The sequence below is a fragment of the Ischnura elegans genome, chromosome 2 (genome assembly GCF_921293095.1).
Source record: "Ischnura elegans chromosome 2, ioIscEleg1.1, whole genome shotgun sequence".
In the NCBI taxonomy this organism is placed as follows: Eukaryota; Metazoa; Arthropoda; class Insecta; order Odonata; family Coenagrionidae; genus Ischnura; species Ischnura elegans.
In genome coordinates, this window is record NC_060247.1 from 109536274 (window position 1) to 109556460 (window position 20187).

At 34.5% G+C, this 20187-nt stretch overlaps 1 protein-coding gene across 1 annotated transcript; it reads left to right on the top strand.

Annotated features, from left to right (window-relative positions):
• Positions 1-294: 294 nt before the first annotated feature.
• Positions 295-20187, top strand: LOC124154347. Its single transcript, XM_046528018.1, has 6 exons — positions 295-449; positions 2499-2590; positions 4549-4658; positions 10874-11025; positions 11122-11260; positions 19812-20187. The coding sequence occupies exons 1-6, from the start codon at positions 422-424 to the stop codon at positions 19963-19965; spliced, it is 675 nt and encodes a 224-aa protein (XP_046383974.1). The 5' UTR covers positions 295-421; the 3' UTR covers positions 19966-20187.

Below are 20187 nucleotides of genomic sequence, written 5' to 3' on the forward strand. Positions count from 1 at the left end.
CTGGGGTCCACCGGACCCCAGTGTGCCCTTCTAGGGTTAAATCAATACATTTTTATTTATGTGCATCAGTATGCTTCCTAACCTCAAGGCATAAAACGCATTTTCCGCTTCGACTATCTTTTAAGTTAATCTATTCCCTGATCTTCAAGGGTGAGTACTATAAACAAGCGATAAGGCAAGTGCTGCTTTGGTTTTTCTAATCATCGCTAAATGATGGTTGAATTATGCGCAAGCAGAGGACTCCACATGTGCACTGTGGAGAAATCTTCCCAGAAATACTTGTTGCAGCATAAATATTCATTCAGACACGCTGCACGAGGATAGCAGTGTGCTGTGCGGATTAGTAAGAAATCGAACTTATATCGCTCCGTCTTGTGGATAGGTGGAACCAGAGAGAAAGAGGAATTCATCCCTTAGAAAAATGCATTCACTACTTGTGACAGTTATTGGTGAGTAAATTATTTTTAAAATAAGGAATACCTCCAATGTGATCGATCGATGACAGATTAAGTGATTGATCTTTAAGAACTGGACGACTGCGTTCAGTACATGGTCGTTCTTTGACCGTTTTTTTACATTTGGATTTATTTTAGCAAATGCAAATATTAACGTTATAATGAAGTAGCCTCTTCCTTGTGGCTGCAATGATAGAATTTACTAAGATAGATTTTGGGGAACTATATCGCTTCCGTCGCTATTTAAATAACCACGAAGTCATCAAGGAAGTGGCATTTACACTCGCTCTTGAAGTGAATGCTTACTTTCTCGACTGGAGCTTTCTGGTTGTTATCATAGTTTGATCAATTTTTGTGGTGTATGATCGGTAATCTGGTTCACAATAATAAAAAGGGCTAACTAATTTTGAGTAGTTTTTTCAAGTCTTATTAATTGATCTTATGATAAGAGATTTTCCTCCGCTTGGTCGTGCATGTAAAATGAGAAATTTTAAAGTGCCTTATGACCCTGATTATAGCCGAAAACTGAAATCCACGTTTTTGAATAGAATTAAAGTGAATGTTTGCGTTATAAAAATTTAATATGATCACATAAAATATGCCATGGAATTGAGAGTATCTTATTTTTCTCATGAAAGCATATGTGAGATATACCGTGTTAACCAAGAAGCCTACCTCGGCTTGGGGTCATAGATGACGAAATGAAAATATTTTTTGCAACTTTTCGAAGTGTTGACAATGAAAAAATCAACTTTAAAGGATTCCATATCATTATGAACTTGTGCAAATATATGTGGTTCGTCTGCTTCAAAGGCATTATTATTGAGAGGAATGGAATATTTGATTAGGCAACGTCTTGAACGTTATTTTTATTTCTTCCTCGCCTCCTCTTTCATTGGACAAGCTATATTGACTATTGACCGTTAATCGTGTGGTTAAGATACAATACTAATTTCAGTTGCTTTTTGGTACTTCCTCTTGCTCACACTGTTATTATTGTTTTAGTAGTTCACGGCTCTCGTATACAGAAATTTTCATAATAACATGTTTTTTTTATATTTTTTAATAAATGTTATTACTTACCGCTTCTTTCATCAACGTAATTAGGAGAATTTTTAATTATGTGGCTTACCCTGGGTGTATTATTACTCGTTAATCCTGGATAGTAATGAAATCATAATCGGAAATTCAGAACGAGCCATGCTTTGATATTACAGAGCAATTAGCGTATTAAGATACGTAGTTGCGTCATCTACTATACCTGGCGATGCCTCGTGGGTTACGGGTGCGCAAAAATATTCAGGACAGTACATTGATATTATAAGTGAAAATAGACGATTTTAATAATTTTTCCAGCATGTGCCTTTTATTTTATGCCTATGTGCATCATGTTATGTGTAAAGATGATGAATGATGATCTATAGGTTTAATCTAACTGGTAATAAAAACTCTGCGATTACCTTGAAAATGTTGATTCACTCATAAAATTTTAATGGCATTTTAGAAAACAAATTTGGTATTTTATCTTTTTTGATTTCTATTGGGCAAACTGTATTAGGAATTATAAAAAGAGCATGAAAGTGCATAATGATCTTTGCTGTCGACGAGCCCCTGTAACAAAATACTTGTAATATCTATTTCAAATATTCGTCTCGTTGCCCCGCTGGTAGCTCCATACCTGGCTATTTGCCTCCGACTAATATATCGAGTAATTATGTGTGCTTAGAAGAGATGTAATAGTTTCTTTTCCGAAAGTAAACAAGCAATAGTGTGGTTATCCAGTTGATGAGTTGTTCAATATCATTGGCTCAACAGTATAGCTTCGCTAAACACTGTTATATGAAATTAACCCAATATTTTTTTTTGGGAAAGAAAAACCGTTAAATTATTTCTTCAAAACATGTTTCTTTTATACTACCTGGGATTAAAAAAAAAGATCCCACAACCGTTAGACAGTAATGATTTTGCTACTCCATTTTTTACAATTGTGAATGTTCTCTGAATATCTAAATATAGTATAAAATGCTCTTATGTTTTCTTTAGTGGCAGCTTGTGTCACACTCCCAGCACTTGGATTTTATGTACCACGTGATGATGACACCATCGAGCACCAACAATGCATGAACAGGAGCCATGTAAGTAACTAAACCAGTGTGATACTCGTGGAGGGGGTTTCTGTAAAAGATAGCGGCTGCGCTATTATGACGAATATTATTATTATTATAGCAAAACTTGTTACAAGTCGACCACAAAGTCGGATAGTAACATAAAATCAAAAAGTATATGAAGACAAAAACATAAAATACCTAGTACAAGCTTGGTCGATAGGTATCATCAAAATACCCAAAATACACAAAAACCAAAATACAAAACATAAAATACTAAGTACAAAAAAGTTTTGAAAAAGCCCACAGAATCCATTTTTAAACTATACATAACACACAATAATATATGAAGACCAAAGCAAAAACATGAAACACCAAATTCGAAAAATAAACGCTTGCAAATCCCTCAGATTTAAATTCTATTTAACCTAGTCATAACCATGATAAAAAGAAGAGTACAATGGTAATTTCCACACTTTTAATGTCACAACTCAGCAACCGACCATGGTTTCAAGGTTTCGACCATGACTAGGCATGGTTACGTTAGGTCAGTTATATTGAATATAAATCATCAAATTCAACGCATGGATTAGGATCGAGCCTTGCTCTAATTTTCCCTAGTATAGTTAATTATTCCATATATACGGCTTCGTATTTAAGTATAAAAAACGCAGTGTCATTAATGCCGTTGTCAATGTATTATCACTAACATTTCCATTATGAGACCCCATCTCTTCTCCGCTGCTTTAAATTTATCTTTATGCTTGATAAGTGTGATCATAGAGTTATTTATGAGTTTTATCATAAATATTGTGCGAGTTTGATTTTCGTCGCCTGCAATGCGCGGAACTGTTTTCGATCGTCAAGTTGTATCCTGTTCTCGGACCTCATGGATCATCAGGTATTATCATAAAAACTAAAATTGTCTTTTGCTGACCGCCTGATAACGATAAAGGAATTTATAAAATATAATTTAAGTATTACTATAAACAACTTTCTGAAGTACTCCACTCGCATCGTTTGCCCTACACTAATTTTCATTCCGACTACATATATCACCAGGGCAATATGTAACGCCCTCAAAATCAGCGTAATATAACGTGGTGAAATTTGCGGGATAAGCATCGAAGCTATTTGAAAAAGGGAAATAGCAGCAGCGCAGTATTGCGCCCCCAATGGGTGCTTTCAATTTTTCTACACACGTCGAAGTTGCGTAGCGGTTTTCATGTTCCATTCTATGTGTATCGCCGACTGTTGTGGCACAAGTCAACAAACGATTACGTGCAGGAATTGGAGAGTTATAAACCGTTACCGCGAGTCGGCACTAGTCGACGCGTGAGTCGCATGAATGGAAAGCACCCTATGTACATAATAACCCTGATGAAATTCATAGTCCAGAAACAGTATGTCACGCTTTCTCTTCAGAAATAAGTCTATTTCGCGTCTTATGTAAGCCATGTAATTTATCTCTCAGTATACGTGCTGTTTTTTGACTTGATGCCGTTTTGATATGCATAAAAAGGAAACGTTTTGTGAATATTTTACATGAAAATCGACAGTCTACTTTTTCGGATAATTTCCACGAATTTTTAGGTATTTCACATAATAAACAATATCCCTTTATTTTCCGTCGTCCATGGACCTTGAAACATCTGTAGTTATACACGTCATGCGCATTACACGCATGGTGGTAAATTTATTTCAGCTGCCTCGTTATCCAGCCTCTATGAGCTCGAGTTTATTTCACGCATAGTGAAGCATATAATCCAACTAATGAATAATTAAAAAAAAATTAATTTCGACTCAAAAATTTATGAAAACTAACCCCAGTTTATAAGCTAGCTGAATGTACATTTAGCCAGCGGGAAGTTATGTGTTGTTTAAAGAAACACCGCCATAAGGATTGTTATTGTTTTCCTCTAATTTTTGGGAAACACTAATGGGGTATAGTTTGAAGCAGCTTATCCTCGGGAATTATTTTTTCACAGATGGCATCAGTTGACTTATCACGATGCATGATGAGAGTACTTGAAAGCGGAGGAAATCCGGATGAGTTGTATCCTGACAGCCCTTGTCCTCGTTGCAGTCATGTGTGCAGGTTGGTATTTACATTCAACGTCTCAAATTTCGAATGCCATGAATCTCGGATAATAAATAAATAAATGAAAAGTAAATAAAAATAAATAAATTAATTAATAGTTAATTAATCCATTGTTCTAAGAGTACGTTCTCCTTTATGATATAGCATTAAATAACAAGGTGTACGCTGACAATGGAGATAGGGATAACAAATAGTAATATAATAACATAAAAAAATTAATTTCTTCTTTTATCACTTCATGAGCATTTAATGTATCCATAAATAAATCTATTTACTCAGTTGAAAATAGACTTAAGGAAATACAGAATATTAACAAAACGAAAGAAAAAAACTAAATTTCTTCTTCTGACACTAAATCAATTTAAAACGTGTCGATAAACTAACAGATCAATCAAATCCAGTATCATCAAATTAGTCAGACTTGTGGGTCCCTGGAAAGTATTCCTTTTAAAAAAATTCAAGTGAAGCACTGTATTTTGCCTGTTTAGACAAATCGTTCCACAGTTTTGAGACAACAGCTATTATATATAGTTAAATAAAGCGTAGTAAAAATTGAATCGATGATAATTTATTTAGGTCTAATGGCATTTGACAAGACATTCCCTTGCTGCTTACTTGAGTTTTTTTTTCATTCTCTTGGCCTTCACTGTTAACGCTGATTAGTGTCATGCAGTGTAAGTCTTGAAGAATTATATGCCTATATATTTATTTGACAACGTTTCGGTATATTTATATACATTCATCAAGTTTTCCTGCAATGGGTTGCATTTGTTTTGAAAAAGTTATTTTCTTAATTCTCTCATCTAAAGCAACGTGTCCGGACGGGCTGAAATTTTCACTCAATTATGAGTACAGAGCCAAAAATACCTCTGAAGATGTAGCCATGAAAATTTCTGGATATGTTCTTAGTTCACGAACACAAATAATAAATATATTCGTATCTCGAGGTATCACTGTATACAGATATACCTAAACGTTGGCAAACACTTGCTATTAACAGAATAATCAATTCGTAAAAAGGCATGCTTGACTTAAGTTTGGTATTTTTGGTTTTGATAGTGACTGTTGTGTCGTAGCGATAAGTTTTCTCTGAGTGGTAAGGGTTTGGTTTTTTTGTTGAATAGGCGCGCTGTCATTATAATAATGAACCGGAATTATTTAGAAAAATCAGGCTGCAGATTTAATTTGTAAGTTTTCAAAAATCACGTCTTCGACATATTTCAGCTTGAAAATTTAATCGCTCATTCGGAATTGGAAGTAAGTGTGTTAAGTACACATAATTCCTTTTTATTGCCCGATTCATCCTTTTCTAACAATGCTAGTACTTCCTTCTTTGAAGGGATATAAAAAACCCAGAAATGATGTCCTACTTATTATAGTATTTTGGTCGACTTTTTTGATGTAATTTCCTTTGCCAGCATTTTAATTCAATGTTCCTACCGCTAAAAGTCTAATTGGCATAAAAATATTGCGAGGGCAAAGGTTTTTCTTTCAAAATATTGCAGTATTTCTTTAAAAGATTGGTGATGTTATTCGCACCACTATCGACATGTGTGCTAGAGTTTAATGTCATCTTTTATCATGAAGAGTAAAGTTCCCCAAATTCACCACACTAGTCATAGTCCACTGTAATATATATATATGTATATATTCATATATATATATATTACAGTGGACTATATAATATAATATAATATAATATAATATAATATAATATAATATAATATAATATAATATAATATAATATAATATAATATAATATAATATAATATAATATAATATAATATAATATAATATAATATAATATAATATAATATAATATAATATAATATAATATAATATAATATAATATAATATAATATAATATAATATAATATAATATAATATAATATAATATAATATAATATAATATAATATAATATAATATAATATAATATAATATAATATAATATAATATAATATAATATAATATAATATAACATAATATAATATTTTTTTTTTTTTTTTTTTTTAAATTTAATAATTTATTTATTTATTCATTTAACTATGTACAAACAAGAAATAATGTTTATACAACTGTGTAAATTTTCAAATGAAAACAAACATTCTGGTCCCGCTAAGCCGAAATTGGCTTGTCAGCAGGTGCCAATTTAAGCTTTACAATTTGTGTCTTGTAAAAATTACTAAATTAACAATTTCACTAACAAACATATTATGCATAAAAAAAAAACATTCTTAATAGCAATTAAGCATATCAATATATAAAATACTGTTACATTCCATTATCAACAACCAGACAATATCCATGCCTTAATTTTTCTTTTTACTTCACTCAAAGATTTTAACTCTTTAAATTCGCTCTTCAAATCATTAAACAGTTTAGGTACAACAACTTTCAATTGCCTACAACCCTTATGCGTATAACATCGCGGAATCTCATACATTCCTAAAGCCCTTAAATCGATATTACTATTAATATTTCTTTTCCTTTTGTATCTATTATTAAAATAATTATCAATTATTAATATGTACTGATACAATTTATCAAGTGGTAATGTACCAAGGTCTTTAAAATACGATTCACCTGAATATCCACCATTTTCCTCAAAGTTAGTTTGATGAATCATTTTTAAAATCCTTTTTTGGTTGGACTTCAATCTTTTCATATTAGTCACACCACATGATCCCCACACAGTAAGGCCATATCTGAGAAGGCTCTCAAAAAGACCGTGATACATCATTTTGAGTACATTTTTCGTGACGCTGTCCTTCAGATAATAAAATTTGTACATAATGCATCTGAGCTTTTGGTTCAATTTTGATACATGAGAATTAAAAGTGAAATTACAATCAACAATCAAACCCAAATATTTATATTCGTTCACTTGTTCTAAAATATTACAGTTACAAGTTATCATGTTGGAATGTAGACATTCATGACCGTGAGATTTAATATTTATTGATTTAACATTAGAAGCAAGATAAGTGATGTGCATTGTTTTAGATTTTTTTTCATTTAAAATTAAATTATTGTCATGGGACCATTTTAACATATTATTGATATCATTCTGCATATTATTGACGGCATTTTTGAAGTTGACATGACTAGATATCAAGACTGTGTCGTCAGCATACAAAAGTAAATTACATTTTTTAATACATTCATGCATATCATTAACATAAATTAAATACAAAATTGGCCCCAGAATCGATCCTTGGGGCACTCCCATTTTTATGCTGGTAATATCACTAACAACATTTTGAACTTTCACTACCATCTTTCTATTAAATAAATAATCTTTAAACCAATCAAGCAACAACCCTCTCACTCCAATATTGTATAATTTTTTAAGCAACAAAGTGTGATCAACCATATCGAAAGCCTTTTTATAATCAATGTAAGTTATTACAACATTCTTTCCTCTATCTAAATTATTTCGAATATTCTCTGAAAAGTATTCTAAGGCATCCTTTGTACCTTTCTTTTTTTGAAAACCATATTGATGCTCAAAAATTGCTCTATTTTTGTCCAAAAAATTTAACAGCATGTCTGCCACATATTTTTCTAATATTTTACTCATACAAGGTAAGATAGATATGGGCCTATAGTTCTGTGTTTGAAGGTGATTTCCACTTTTATAAACCGGACGAACAATAGCTGTTTTCAATTCAACAGGAACAATGGAATTTTCTAAACTAGTGTTAATAAATTTTTTTTAAACCGGTATAAAGATGCTGTTAGATTTTAAGTCTTTAATTTTCATCCCATCAATTCCAGGTCCTTTATTTTCAATATTCTTGAGAATATTTTTAACATCTTTTTCAGTTGCATAATTTACCACTATACTATTATTTATTGTAACAGGACTATACTCATATAAAACTTCCGAACAATTTATTCTAAGCTCTTCGTTATCTTTTGAGAACTGCTTTACAAAGAGATTAACCACAGATTTTAAATTCATCTTACCAGAGAAATATTTAACAATAGTATGATCAGGCTCCTTATTTTTATCTGCTCCAGTGATTAACTTAACTAGTTCCCAAATCTTTTTTGCATCATTACCTGCACGAATTATACTATGATAGTAAAAAATCTTTTTTGCTCGGCAGATTTCTTTATTAACTTGATTTCTAAAAGTTTGATACTCCCTTCTATAACTCAAATTCGAGGGACTATTTTTCCATCTCTTATAGAGGCAGTCTCTAACTTTAATTTTTTCAATTATTTCTTTATTAATCCAAGTTTTTTTATTATCTTTATTATCCTTCCGGGAATGTTTTTTCATGGCTTTACTGTATATTCCTTGAAACAGACGAGATAATTCCAGATAAATATCATGTTATAATATTATATTATGTTATAATATAATATTATAACATAATATAATATAATATAATATAATATAATATAATATAATATAATATAATATAATATAATATAATATAATATAATATAATATAATATAATATAATATAATATAATATAATATAATATAATATAATATAATATAATATAATATAATATAATATAATATAATATAATATAATATAATATAATATAATATAATATAATATAATATAATATAATATAATATAATATAATATAATATAATATAATATAATATAATATAATATAATATAATATAATATAATATAATATAATATAATATAATATAATATAATATAATATAATATAATATAATATAATATAATATAACATAATATAATATTTATAATTATAATTATAACATAATATAATATAACATAACATAATATAACATAACATAACATAACATAATATAATATAATATAATATAACATAACATAACATAACATAACATAACATAACATAACATAACATAACATAACATAACATAACATAACATAACATAACATAACATAACATAACATAACATAACATAACATAACATAACATAACATAACATAACATAACATAACATAACATAACATAACATAACATAACATAACATAACATAACATAACATAACATAACATAACATAACATAACATAACATAACATAACATAACATAACATAACATAACATAACATAACATAACATAACATAACATAACATAACATAACATAACATAACATAACATAACATAACATAACATAACATAACATAACATAACATAACATAACATAACATAACATAACATAACATAACATAACATAACATAACATAACATAACATAACATAACATAACATAACATAACATAACATAACATAACATAACATAACATAACATAACATAACATAACATAACATAACATAACATAACATAACATAACATAACATAACATAACATAACATAACATAACATAACATAACATAACATAACATAACATAACATAACATAACATAACATAACATAACATAACATAACATAACATAACATAACATAACATAACATAACATAACATAACATAACATAACATAACATAACATAACATAACATAACATAACATAACATAACATAACATAACATAACATAACATAACATAACATAACATAACATAACATAACATAACATAACATAACATAACATAACATAACATAACATAACATAACATAACATAACATAACATAACATAACATAACATAACATAACATAACATAACATAACATAACATAACATAACATAACATAACATAACATAACATAACATAACATAACATAACATAACATAACATAACATAACATAACATAACATAACATAACATAACATAACATAACATAACATAACATAACATAACATAACATAACATAACATAACATAACATAACATAACATAACATAACATAACATAACATAACATAACATAACATAACATAACATAACATAACATAACATAACATAACATAACATAACATAACATAACATAACATAACATAACATAACATAACATAACATAACATAACATAACATAACATAACATAACATAACATAACATAACATAACATAACATAACATAACATAACATAATATAATATACATTAAATTTATAATATAAATATATATTATAAATTTAATGTTTAACTTTCCTACTTCTGTATTAACTAGTATACCCACGAATAGCGGGAATTCTCGTCATTTTTCCCTGTGTGTTTCGCTGTGCTCTACATGTAAATACACCGGTACGCAACGTGTTAAAAAATAATCATGCATTTATTATTTTTCCCAAAGCAAAAGGGATGAAGTCCAAGAATGCAGTCGCCGATATGCAAATAACGTGATAGAAATAATGGTGTCCCACAGAGTATTGGAATTATCAAGATTTATGGACCAATTATTTGAGTCTGCACTGTCATTATTCTGCCGCCCAGACATTATACAGTGTAAGTCTTTGAGGGATTTATTATTATCTAATCTATTTATGTGACTGAGATGAAACTTTACTTTCATGTTTAATTTGCGGTCTTATTTGTTCTCAGTTATGAGTGATAGCGAAAAGACTACTTATGCGTCCCAGAAGCTGAAAGCCTGCAGTCCAATTATGATCATCGGGAGTCCTGATGACCTGTGTAATGTTCGCGAGACACCGATGCCAGGGTTTGAAAGAAATATTTGCCGGTAAGCAATGATCATGCGAAATTCAAGGAAGAATGCTGGATAGGCAACCGATTCATTGATGGCGAAATAATCGGTTGCCAAGGGCTGTTTTGTCCGGTTTCTGAACGAATAAATGCCGGCTAATTCGCACTGAATTCAATGCAGAGCGAAGTAGCTGTTGCTGCTGTCAATCTAGCAAGAATTATTAGGCCTGCCGCACACCGGCTGAGGCACGGCGCGGCGACTCAATTTAACTTAGTCTGGCCTCGCTGTGCCTTCCCCGATGGTTGAGAGTAAAGGTAAAAATCCGTGTAACAAGTTACATGTAACATTGTGTTGCAAAACAAAATTCGTGTTATATAACAAGTTTTTGGTTTCCCGCAAGTGGTAAAATTTGTAACATGTTATAAAAAAAGAGGTGAGGCGCATGGTGGGGATAGCTAATTGACGAGTGGGCTTGGAATGAATCTGTAACATGTTATTTGAGCATTTTTGGCTCCGATGGACTCTTGTTATAAAAAAAATGTTATATAAAACAAATGTTACAGGAAACTTTTTACATATAGCATGTTTGCATGACATGTTACACAGTATAAACGCACCCTAACATACGTCACGGTAAGGCGACTTGAAGACAAGTGTGGCGATAGAAAGAAAAAGCCATCATAATTTCAATGGTTTCGTTCCGATGATCAAAATTTAGAAACGAAACAAAATGGATTTAAACCAAAGGAGTTAAATTCAGGGTCGAAACGAAATCGGAGTCAAAACTACTTCGGGTGGAAACTAAACTAAATCTCTGGGACGAAACGAAATATAAAAAATGTGTCTTGCAGAAGGGACCACGTTCTTCACCTTCGGACAGTTTAGTTTCGACAAACACACCGAGTACTGAGTATGGTTGAATGAAGTAGAAGTTCAGCCTACCGCCATTAAATGCATGGGGCACTCATATTTTTACCACTAACAGGAGAACGGTGAACAGAAATTAGCCATTCGGTTGTTAAGCTCAATGTTTTAACCTCTCTACACGCATGTCAAACGTAATGGGTCGAAACTTTTTCCTCTTAACCCCCTCCACTCAACTTATGGGATCGAAACTTAACTATGAGCAGCGAAGATTCGATTAATTTATTTTCGTTCCCCGGGGTAATGTTTCGCCCCGGGCTGAAACTAAGTTCCTTGGTCACTTCGTGCGGGAACAAAACTAAACCTAGGTATTTTAGTTTCCCTCCTGGTCGAAACGAAACAGTTTCGATTCGTTTCACTTGCTATCCCTGATTGAACACCATCGCTTCCCTTCCATTAACGAAAAACGGAACCCAAAACTGTTAAATGCAAAATTAAGAGCAGAGCCGGAATTTTTTATAACTATTGATATATGAAAACAACAACATTTGATTTTATTTTTGGATTAATTACTCCATAAATCCAACAACGTAACGTCAACTATTGGCAGTGCACAACATAAGAGGAAGGACTCCTGATCTCATTAAAGCCAGATTATTTATGTTACCAGTTCTCTCAACGTATTGACTATACTATGGACTATACTATAGTCTGTATACCGTAGGGTGTCGCACGGGCCCGCCCGCTACCTTAGTCGGTCCGCGAGCCGCGAGCGCCGGGGGGAGGAAAGGACCTACCATAAAAACTATGGGACCGGCACAGGTAGCCGGCGCGCCGGCTACCTGTGCCGCGGCGGGCCCGTGAGCCACCCTACGGTAAACAGACTAGACATATTTCGCCTGTCGCTATAAATGCACTGCACTACGGTGATCCCCGCGCAGACCGATTTGTCTGAAGATTTCTGCCTGAGGGATGGGGATTTTTGGTCATTTAACCTATGTAGAGATACCATGCACCAAATTTATTGCCTCTCACTCTTCTCATTTAGTCAGTTTAAAAAGTAATGGCGCATGTCAAGTGGTTATTAGTTGTAAGGGACTGTGATAGCTGTATCTTCTCAGATTCCCATTTCAGGAGGTAAATTCTGCAGGTCACTATCTTGTATCATTTACTCCTATGAGGTGAAAAACATACGCCGAAGAATACCACGTATCGACAGTTTGTGGCGTTATATCTTTCAATTTTCCTCCTTTTAGCCACAAAACCGAGATGATTCATTTCGTTGTTGACAAAAGAGAATATGAATCCGATACCGGTTGAATGATCGCAATTGGATTGAGTTTTTGCAATATATTCTCCACTTGTAGCGGAATATTTCCTCCTTGCCATTTTTTATCGTTTCTTAAGGAAGACAAGAAAGCTTTTTTTTACTTTAGAACATATCAAACCTGAAGATTTTCCTTTTAATATGACCTTACATTTGGTAATTATTCAAATGTTAACGATGGATCTGTATTTAATCTTGTATGTTCATCTCCTAGCAGGAGGAGAACGCTATCAGGAGGGCGCTACTTTGCCTTGCCTTACCGTGCCGATGCAGTGTGTGGCACTTCCATTCAAACCAATACAAACCTTGAAGCATGAGGCGCCTTAAAGCATAACGCCGCGCCATACATTGTCGTGCCGTATCCGGTGTGCAGTCGGCAGAAGTCTTCTATAAACCTTAAGCTGAAGACGGGACAAGTTAGTCCCATCTTCAGCTTAAGGTTTATAATGTTCGAATTTGAATAAAGTTTGAATGTGGCCATATCACATCCACAAGCTTGTCGCGTGGCCTACTCTCCGCCGCAGCCAGAAGCAGAGTCGACCTCGCGCTCGAAAAAACGATGTGAAATTCGGGGTTGAAAGTAGGAGCAAGATTTTACTTTAAATTCAGAAAGTAGAAGCTGTATAGAGAGCATGGTTTTAGTCACTTGGCGGAAATCAGCGGAAGTATCAACTTTTTCTCTTCCTTTATGAAAAAATAATGGCTCTCCAAGATCTTGAGGGCCTGAGAAATGCCCCTTGGTCACAGTGCCCAATGACAGAGAAACCCCGAGCCACACCTCCAAGTGGTGGAGAGCGGGCAACCATTCAATAATGGGCTAAGTGGCAGGGGACCGAGTGGATGCCGGGATAAGCACCATCCTCCACAGTTCGTGGAGTTAGGGCACCCTCTTGCCCTTGGGGTAAGAAATTACCCCTAAAGGCGGAAGAACCTACCATTGGTCAACGGCATAGGATGCAGAACGGAACTCAGACACTACTGCATTAAAGATCCTTGGATGTCTCAAGTATCAGTAGTCATGATGGAACAAGCTTTAGTAAAATATTCCGGATTAGTACCCCATGCGGATCTCCGGGAGGGGACTGCTCAAGCTTTCGTTTCAAATAATAAAAAGAATAGGAATATGCAAGTTGGTACCTGGAATGTGAGAACTCTCCTTAAGACAGGAAAACTAGAGAATGTAAGATGGAAATGGATAGAATGAAAATAGATATCATTGGCGTTGCAGAGACAAAATGGCCAGATAACGGTGAGTTCTGGAGCGGAGACTACAAAGTAATGCACACAGGAACAATTGAAGGTAGACCTGGAGTAGGAGGAGTTGCAATAGTGATGAAGAAAGAAGCTGGATAGAAAGTTAAAGGATACCTACAGTGTTACGGGAGGATAATCCTCGTTAAACTAAACACAAAACCAAAAGATACTATCTTCATACAAGTGTAATTGCCAACTACTAATGAAAGAGATGAAGAAGTGGAGAAAGTCTATGATATGCTGTTTGAGTTGATAGAATGAATAAAAGGGGAGGAAACTGTTATAATAATGGGCGACTGCAATGCCACGGTCGGAGAAGGAAGAGAAGGAATGATTGTTGGACCTTTTGGTTTGGGCAAAAGAAATGAGAGAGGTGACCGACTAGTAGAGTTCTGCTCCCGATATCATTTAATAATAACAAATACGTGGTATCAACATCACCCACGCAGAAGGTACACATGGAAAGCACCAGATGGACAACGAAGACACCAGATTGATTATATACTGGTGAAGCAGAGATTTAGAAACCAAATTAAAGACAGTAAAAGTTATGCCGGACCAGATATTGACAGCGACCACAATTTAGTCTTATCAGAGTGTAATTTAAAGTTTAAAAAGCTTCAAACAAAGTATGCAGTTAAATGGGATGTAGGAAAGTTAAAAGAAAAATAGGTGCTTTCCTTATTCAAAGAACAAACAAATAAACAAAGAACTGAGAAGCCAAAGACTATTAACGACAAATGGGAAATGATAAAAAACAGAGTGCTAACAACAGCAGAAGTAGTATTAGGCAAGCGGAGGCAGATTAACAGGAAACAATGGATAACTGCTGACCTTGTACAAAAAATTGAAGAAAGAAGAACATTGAAAAATAATAATACAGTCGAAGCACAAATACAGTACAGGGCTCTCAGAAACGAAATAAACAGAGAAACCATAAAAGCAAAAGAGGCCTTCTGGAAAGGTAAATCCCAAGAAGTCGAAGAACATATGAAACGTAATGAAATGGATTCGGCTTATGGCATAGTGAAGTAATTCTTTGGAAATCATAGAACTAGAAGCAATGGACTACGGAACGAAAATGGCAAAATAATTTATGAACAAGATGAATTGGGAAAAATATGGAAACAATACACCGAGGAGTTATATGATGGACATTGGACAATTAGTATTAGCACAGTGATTGAGAACGAAGGTGGAGTCAATCAAGAAGAGGAAGGAGACAGCATACTGAGGGGAGAATTTGACAAAGCACTATCAAAACTCAAGAATAATAAAGCACCTGGCATAGATGACATACCAACAGAACTATTGAAGACGACTGGAGAAGAAATACATAATGCACTATATCAACTAGTGTGTGAGATTTACGAAAAAGGTGACATTCCCTCAGACTACCAAAAGTGTATAATGATACCAATCCCAAAGAAAACATCAGCCAACAGATGTGAACAATACCGCACATTGAGCCTTGTCACACATGCCTCTAAAATACTGACTAACATTGTACTAAGCCGGATTGAAGATAAGGTTGAAACTCTCCTCAGCGAAGACCAATTTGGATTTAGAAAATGTCGAGGGACCAGAGATGCAGTACTTGCCATTAGAATAATACTAGAGAAAAGACTGAGTAAAGAAAAGAACACCTACATAGCTTTTGTCGATTTTGAAAAAGCTTTTGATAGTGTTGATTGGAAGCAGCTCTTTACGATAATGAAAGAAGCAAAGATAAATTACAAAGACAGAAGAATTATCTATCTAGGGGTCACTATAGAGAAGAAATTGCAGTGCTGAGATTTGGACAATATGAACAGCAGGCCAAAATTAGAAAAGGAGTGAGACACGGATGTTCATTGTCACCTGCGCTATTTAACTTATGCCTACAAAGAGCACTGGACGAGGCAGAGAGCAACTTACCGGAAGCAGGAATTAAGGTCCATGGGCAGAGGATATATAAGCTATGTTTTGCGGACGACTTAGCAGTCTTGGCAGAAAGTGAAGACCAACTACAAGAAGTGCTTAGGGAGATGGAAGTCACGCTGGCTAGATACAATCTAAAGTTAAGCAGGACCAAAAGCAAAAAGCAGGACTCGTTGTAAGCAAAACAGGAATACCAGCACATATAACCTTGGGTAATACACAGCTGAACAATGCTGAGAAGAATTCACGTATTTAGGAAGCAAGATCACCATGGATTCCAGAAGCAAAAGGGAAATTAGCATTAGAATACAACAGGCAAAAATAGCTTTCAACAAGAAGAGAAAGATATACGTTTCAAAAAACATGAGTATCAAGATTAAGATGAATCTACTCAAAACTTTTGTATGGAGCATAATGCTTTATGGTAGTGAAACTTGGACAATAGGAGCAGCAGAGAAAAAAAGAATTGATGCTTTTGAACTATGGTGCTACCGTAGAATTTTAAAAGTTTCATGGGTAGACCGGGTTACGAATGAAGAAATACTGGATAGACTGGGAGTGAAAGCAGACCTGTGGAATATTTTAACTGCAAGGAGAAATAAATGGGTTGGTCATTTACTGAGACATGATGGATTGGTAAAGACAGTTTTGGAGGGCACCGTAGAGGGGAAGAGCGGCAGAGGAAGGCCGAGGTTGAGTTACATTACCCAAGTAATGAAGGACAAAGGCTGCAACAACTATCTGGAGCTGAAGAGGCTGGCGGAAGATAGACGGAGATGAAAGACTACTGCAAACCAACCCAAGGGTTGACTACTTAGAAGAAGAAGAATGAAAAAATGGCTAAAAAGCAAGTTCCGTCATTTTGTTATATATCTATAATTAATAATGACATAAAATCTTTGAAAAACCCTCCAAAAAGAAGAAAAACTACTTATTACTATAGCATAACAATTTTATCAGTGAAGCAATACATGATAGCGCTGCGAGAGGATGAACTTGGCAATTTACAGAAAAAAATCGATAGCGGTTGTTTTTCGCAAACTTTTAGTTCAACGTTAACCACATATATATTGTTAACGTGAGAGAACAGGAAATAATGAATCAGGAAAATTATGTACAATTTATTTGAGAATAATTATGCGAAGTGTCTTCTTATTAGGTCAAAAAGTCGTTTTTAAATTGGCCAGCTTTTTTCAATTTCAGCCCGCTGTGCGCTGCGTCCTTTCGTAATCTAGTTGAAACACGCATGAGTTAGTGTCGCATTCAGTTTCGATTATTCTGAAAGAAATTGATCAACTTACCCATCCATTAGGATCCGAGTGTTCCGGTATGAATACGTCAGCAGCTGAGATTTTTTAACATACATTACTCACACATTGTTAATATCCCTTTATCCCACATTCATTAGTCTAAAAGGGACAGGGTTAGTCTTCATGTGGATAGCGGTGCATGCTGGCAGAGCAGGAAACAATAAGGCCGACCGATACGCCAAAATAGTACCTTATTCATTTAATTCTCTAATGAAGGCATTGCTCGGGGAATACCTGAAAGATGCGCTTCGGAATTTTGCCCGGAGACAACACATGGGTGGCCATTCAAAATGATAAGCTGAGGGCATAAAGTCTGTGCCTACATGGAGATTTCGCTAAGTACAGTTCACCATCACTCGCCTTAGATTGGGGCACACCATCTTTACCCAATTATACCATGCAGTGATGAATGCGATCCCCATTGAACTTGCGACATAGTCTGACTGAGTGATATAAGTAACGATTACTACGTGATAAATACAAGAATGATGGTATCTCAAAAACAATATTAAGCGCACGAAAATTAGGGAACAGCGGGGTAATACCGTACGGCGGGGAAATACCGTGCACCATAATTTTAGATCCACTGGAGTACTTAGTGAGCGCTGGGTTGCCAGTTGCTAGAGCGCCAGTTGTTTACAAACAAGCTGACGCGGAAGTAAACCCTGAAGGAATGCAGAGATCACACCATCGCCGCGGAAACCTACGTTCTAATATTTGTTACTATATTCAACCAAACGGTTTTGAATAGCCCATATAATGGGCTATTGAAAATAATACGAAACACTTTAGTGTTCTTATTTTAGGTTAGGGTTGAAAAGTATGCGTCGTGTCGTTTTGGGGCAAAGGAGGCGGAGTGTTGGGGAACATACTCAACGAATGGGCGGGACTTGGTGGATTGGCGGTGGTTATTCATTCGGGCAGAGACTGGGAGTGTTGCATTCTCTAATGTAGTATGCAGGGCAGAAAGCGCAGAATAGTCGGTAGACGGCATCAAAGGATGTGCAGCTGGGGGGGGAGGAAGATTTGTTGATGACTGGTGGGGAGGTGAAGCGAAAGGAGGAGCGGCACTTGCATCTTGGGCGGGTGCATGGTGAGGAGGAAGAAGAAGGGGTGGCAGTGTGGGGGAGGTCGGGGAGAGTGGATCGGGATATGTTGCGCAGGTTGGGTGCCTCTCCGTACCTGATAGAAGAGCAGGAAGGGAGTAGACTGGATGTAGTGTGGTTTGTGCTGATGATAGGGTGGATGTCTCTCAGGATATATTTAGGGTGATAGGTAAGAACGTGGTCATCAGGTTCAGTAGGCTTGTGCAATGCACAAGCCTGTGTATAGGTGCATAGGTGTATCTCATGTTCCCGAACCCCGTCGTGCTACTTTCGGTCCTGTCCTTAGCGTCGATTTCTTATTACCACTTGTTACGTCACGTCATACAACTTATGTGGTTTGATATCCTGCCGAATAGGCACACCTCTTTACTCACTTAGTGGGAAAACATGACTCAAATAATAATACTCATATCTCTTAAACCTCTCGGTGCAAACCTTTTTGCTGGGGTATGAGTTCACGACACGTTTTTGGTCTACACACGTATACGGACACATAGAGATCAATGCTGTGAAGCAAAGTATATGCTGATCCAGTGCGCGGAATAAGGTAATAGTTTTTTCTATTGGTAGATGTTCAGCTTGCCTACACACCCTGCTATGTGACTATTAATTCAAAGTTCCAAGTTTCCCACTGTAATGGGTTCTATGTTTCCCGAGCATCGTCGGGTGGTGTGCTAGTATTCAATATTCTTTGAAGCCCCTCCTTTAGTAATTCAGATTTCACGCATTCTCTATTCATGTGTTGTTTGAAATTCATCAATCAAATGACATTCTAATTTTAATAATTTCTTTTGTCCTCTTTGCAGGTATTTAGTCAAGGTAGCGCAGTGCGTGGAGACCCGTGTGAAGACAGAAAAGCCGGAGTTAGAAGAAATATTGACTGCCGTCATAAATGGTATAAAAGATTCAGATGCCTGCGGTATACATTTACAAGAAATTGTTGATAGCGAAGGCGACTGAAAAAGATGATTCATTTTTTCACGACGAATATTCGCTTAAAAGAGAAACTTTGGAATAAAGAGAAAATCTGAGTTGGATCGGTGTGCAAAATAATGAACATTTCACCCGATTGAGTTCGGAACATAAAAAAATTATTTTAAAACAATTAACTTGAGTTATTGAATGAATTTTGTGAGTAAGAGAAGATTTATGATTTAGTATAATTAAAATGTTTGCACTACG

Bases quoted from the DNA above. Each gene is read 5' to 3' on its own strand.
- LOC124154347 (XM_046528018.1), top strand. From the start codon at position 422: ATGCATTCACTACTTGTGACAGTTATTG. The intron at 450-2,498 runs GTGAGTAAATTA...TGTTTTCTTTAG, and splicing joins ACTACTTGTGACAGTTATTG to TGGCAGCTTGTGTCACACTC. The intron at 11,261-19,811 runs GTAAGCAATGAT...TCCTCTTTGCAG, and splicing joins TTTGAAAGAAATATTTGCCG to GTATTTAGTCAAGGTAGCGC.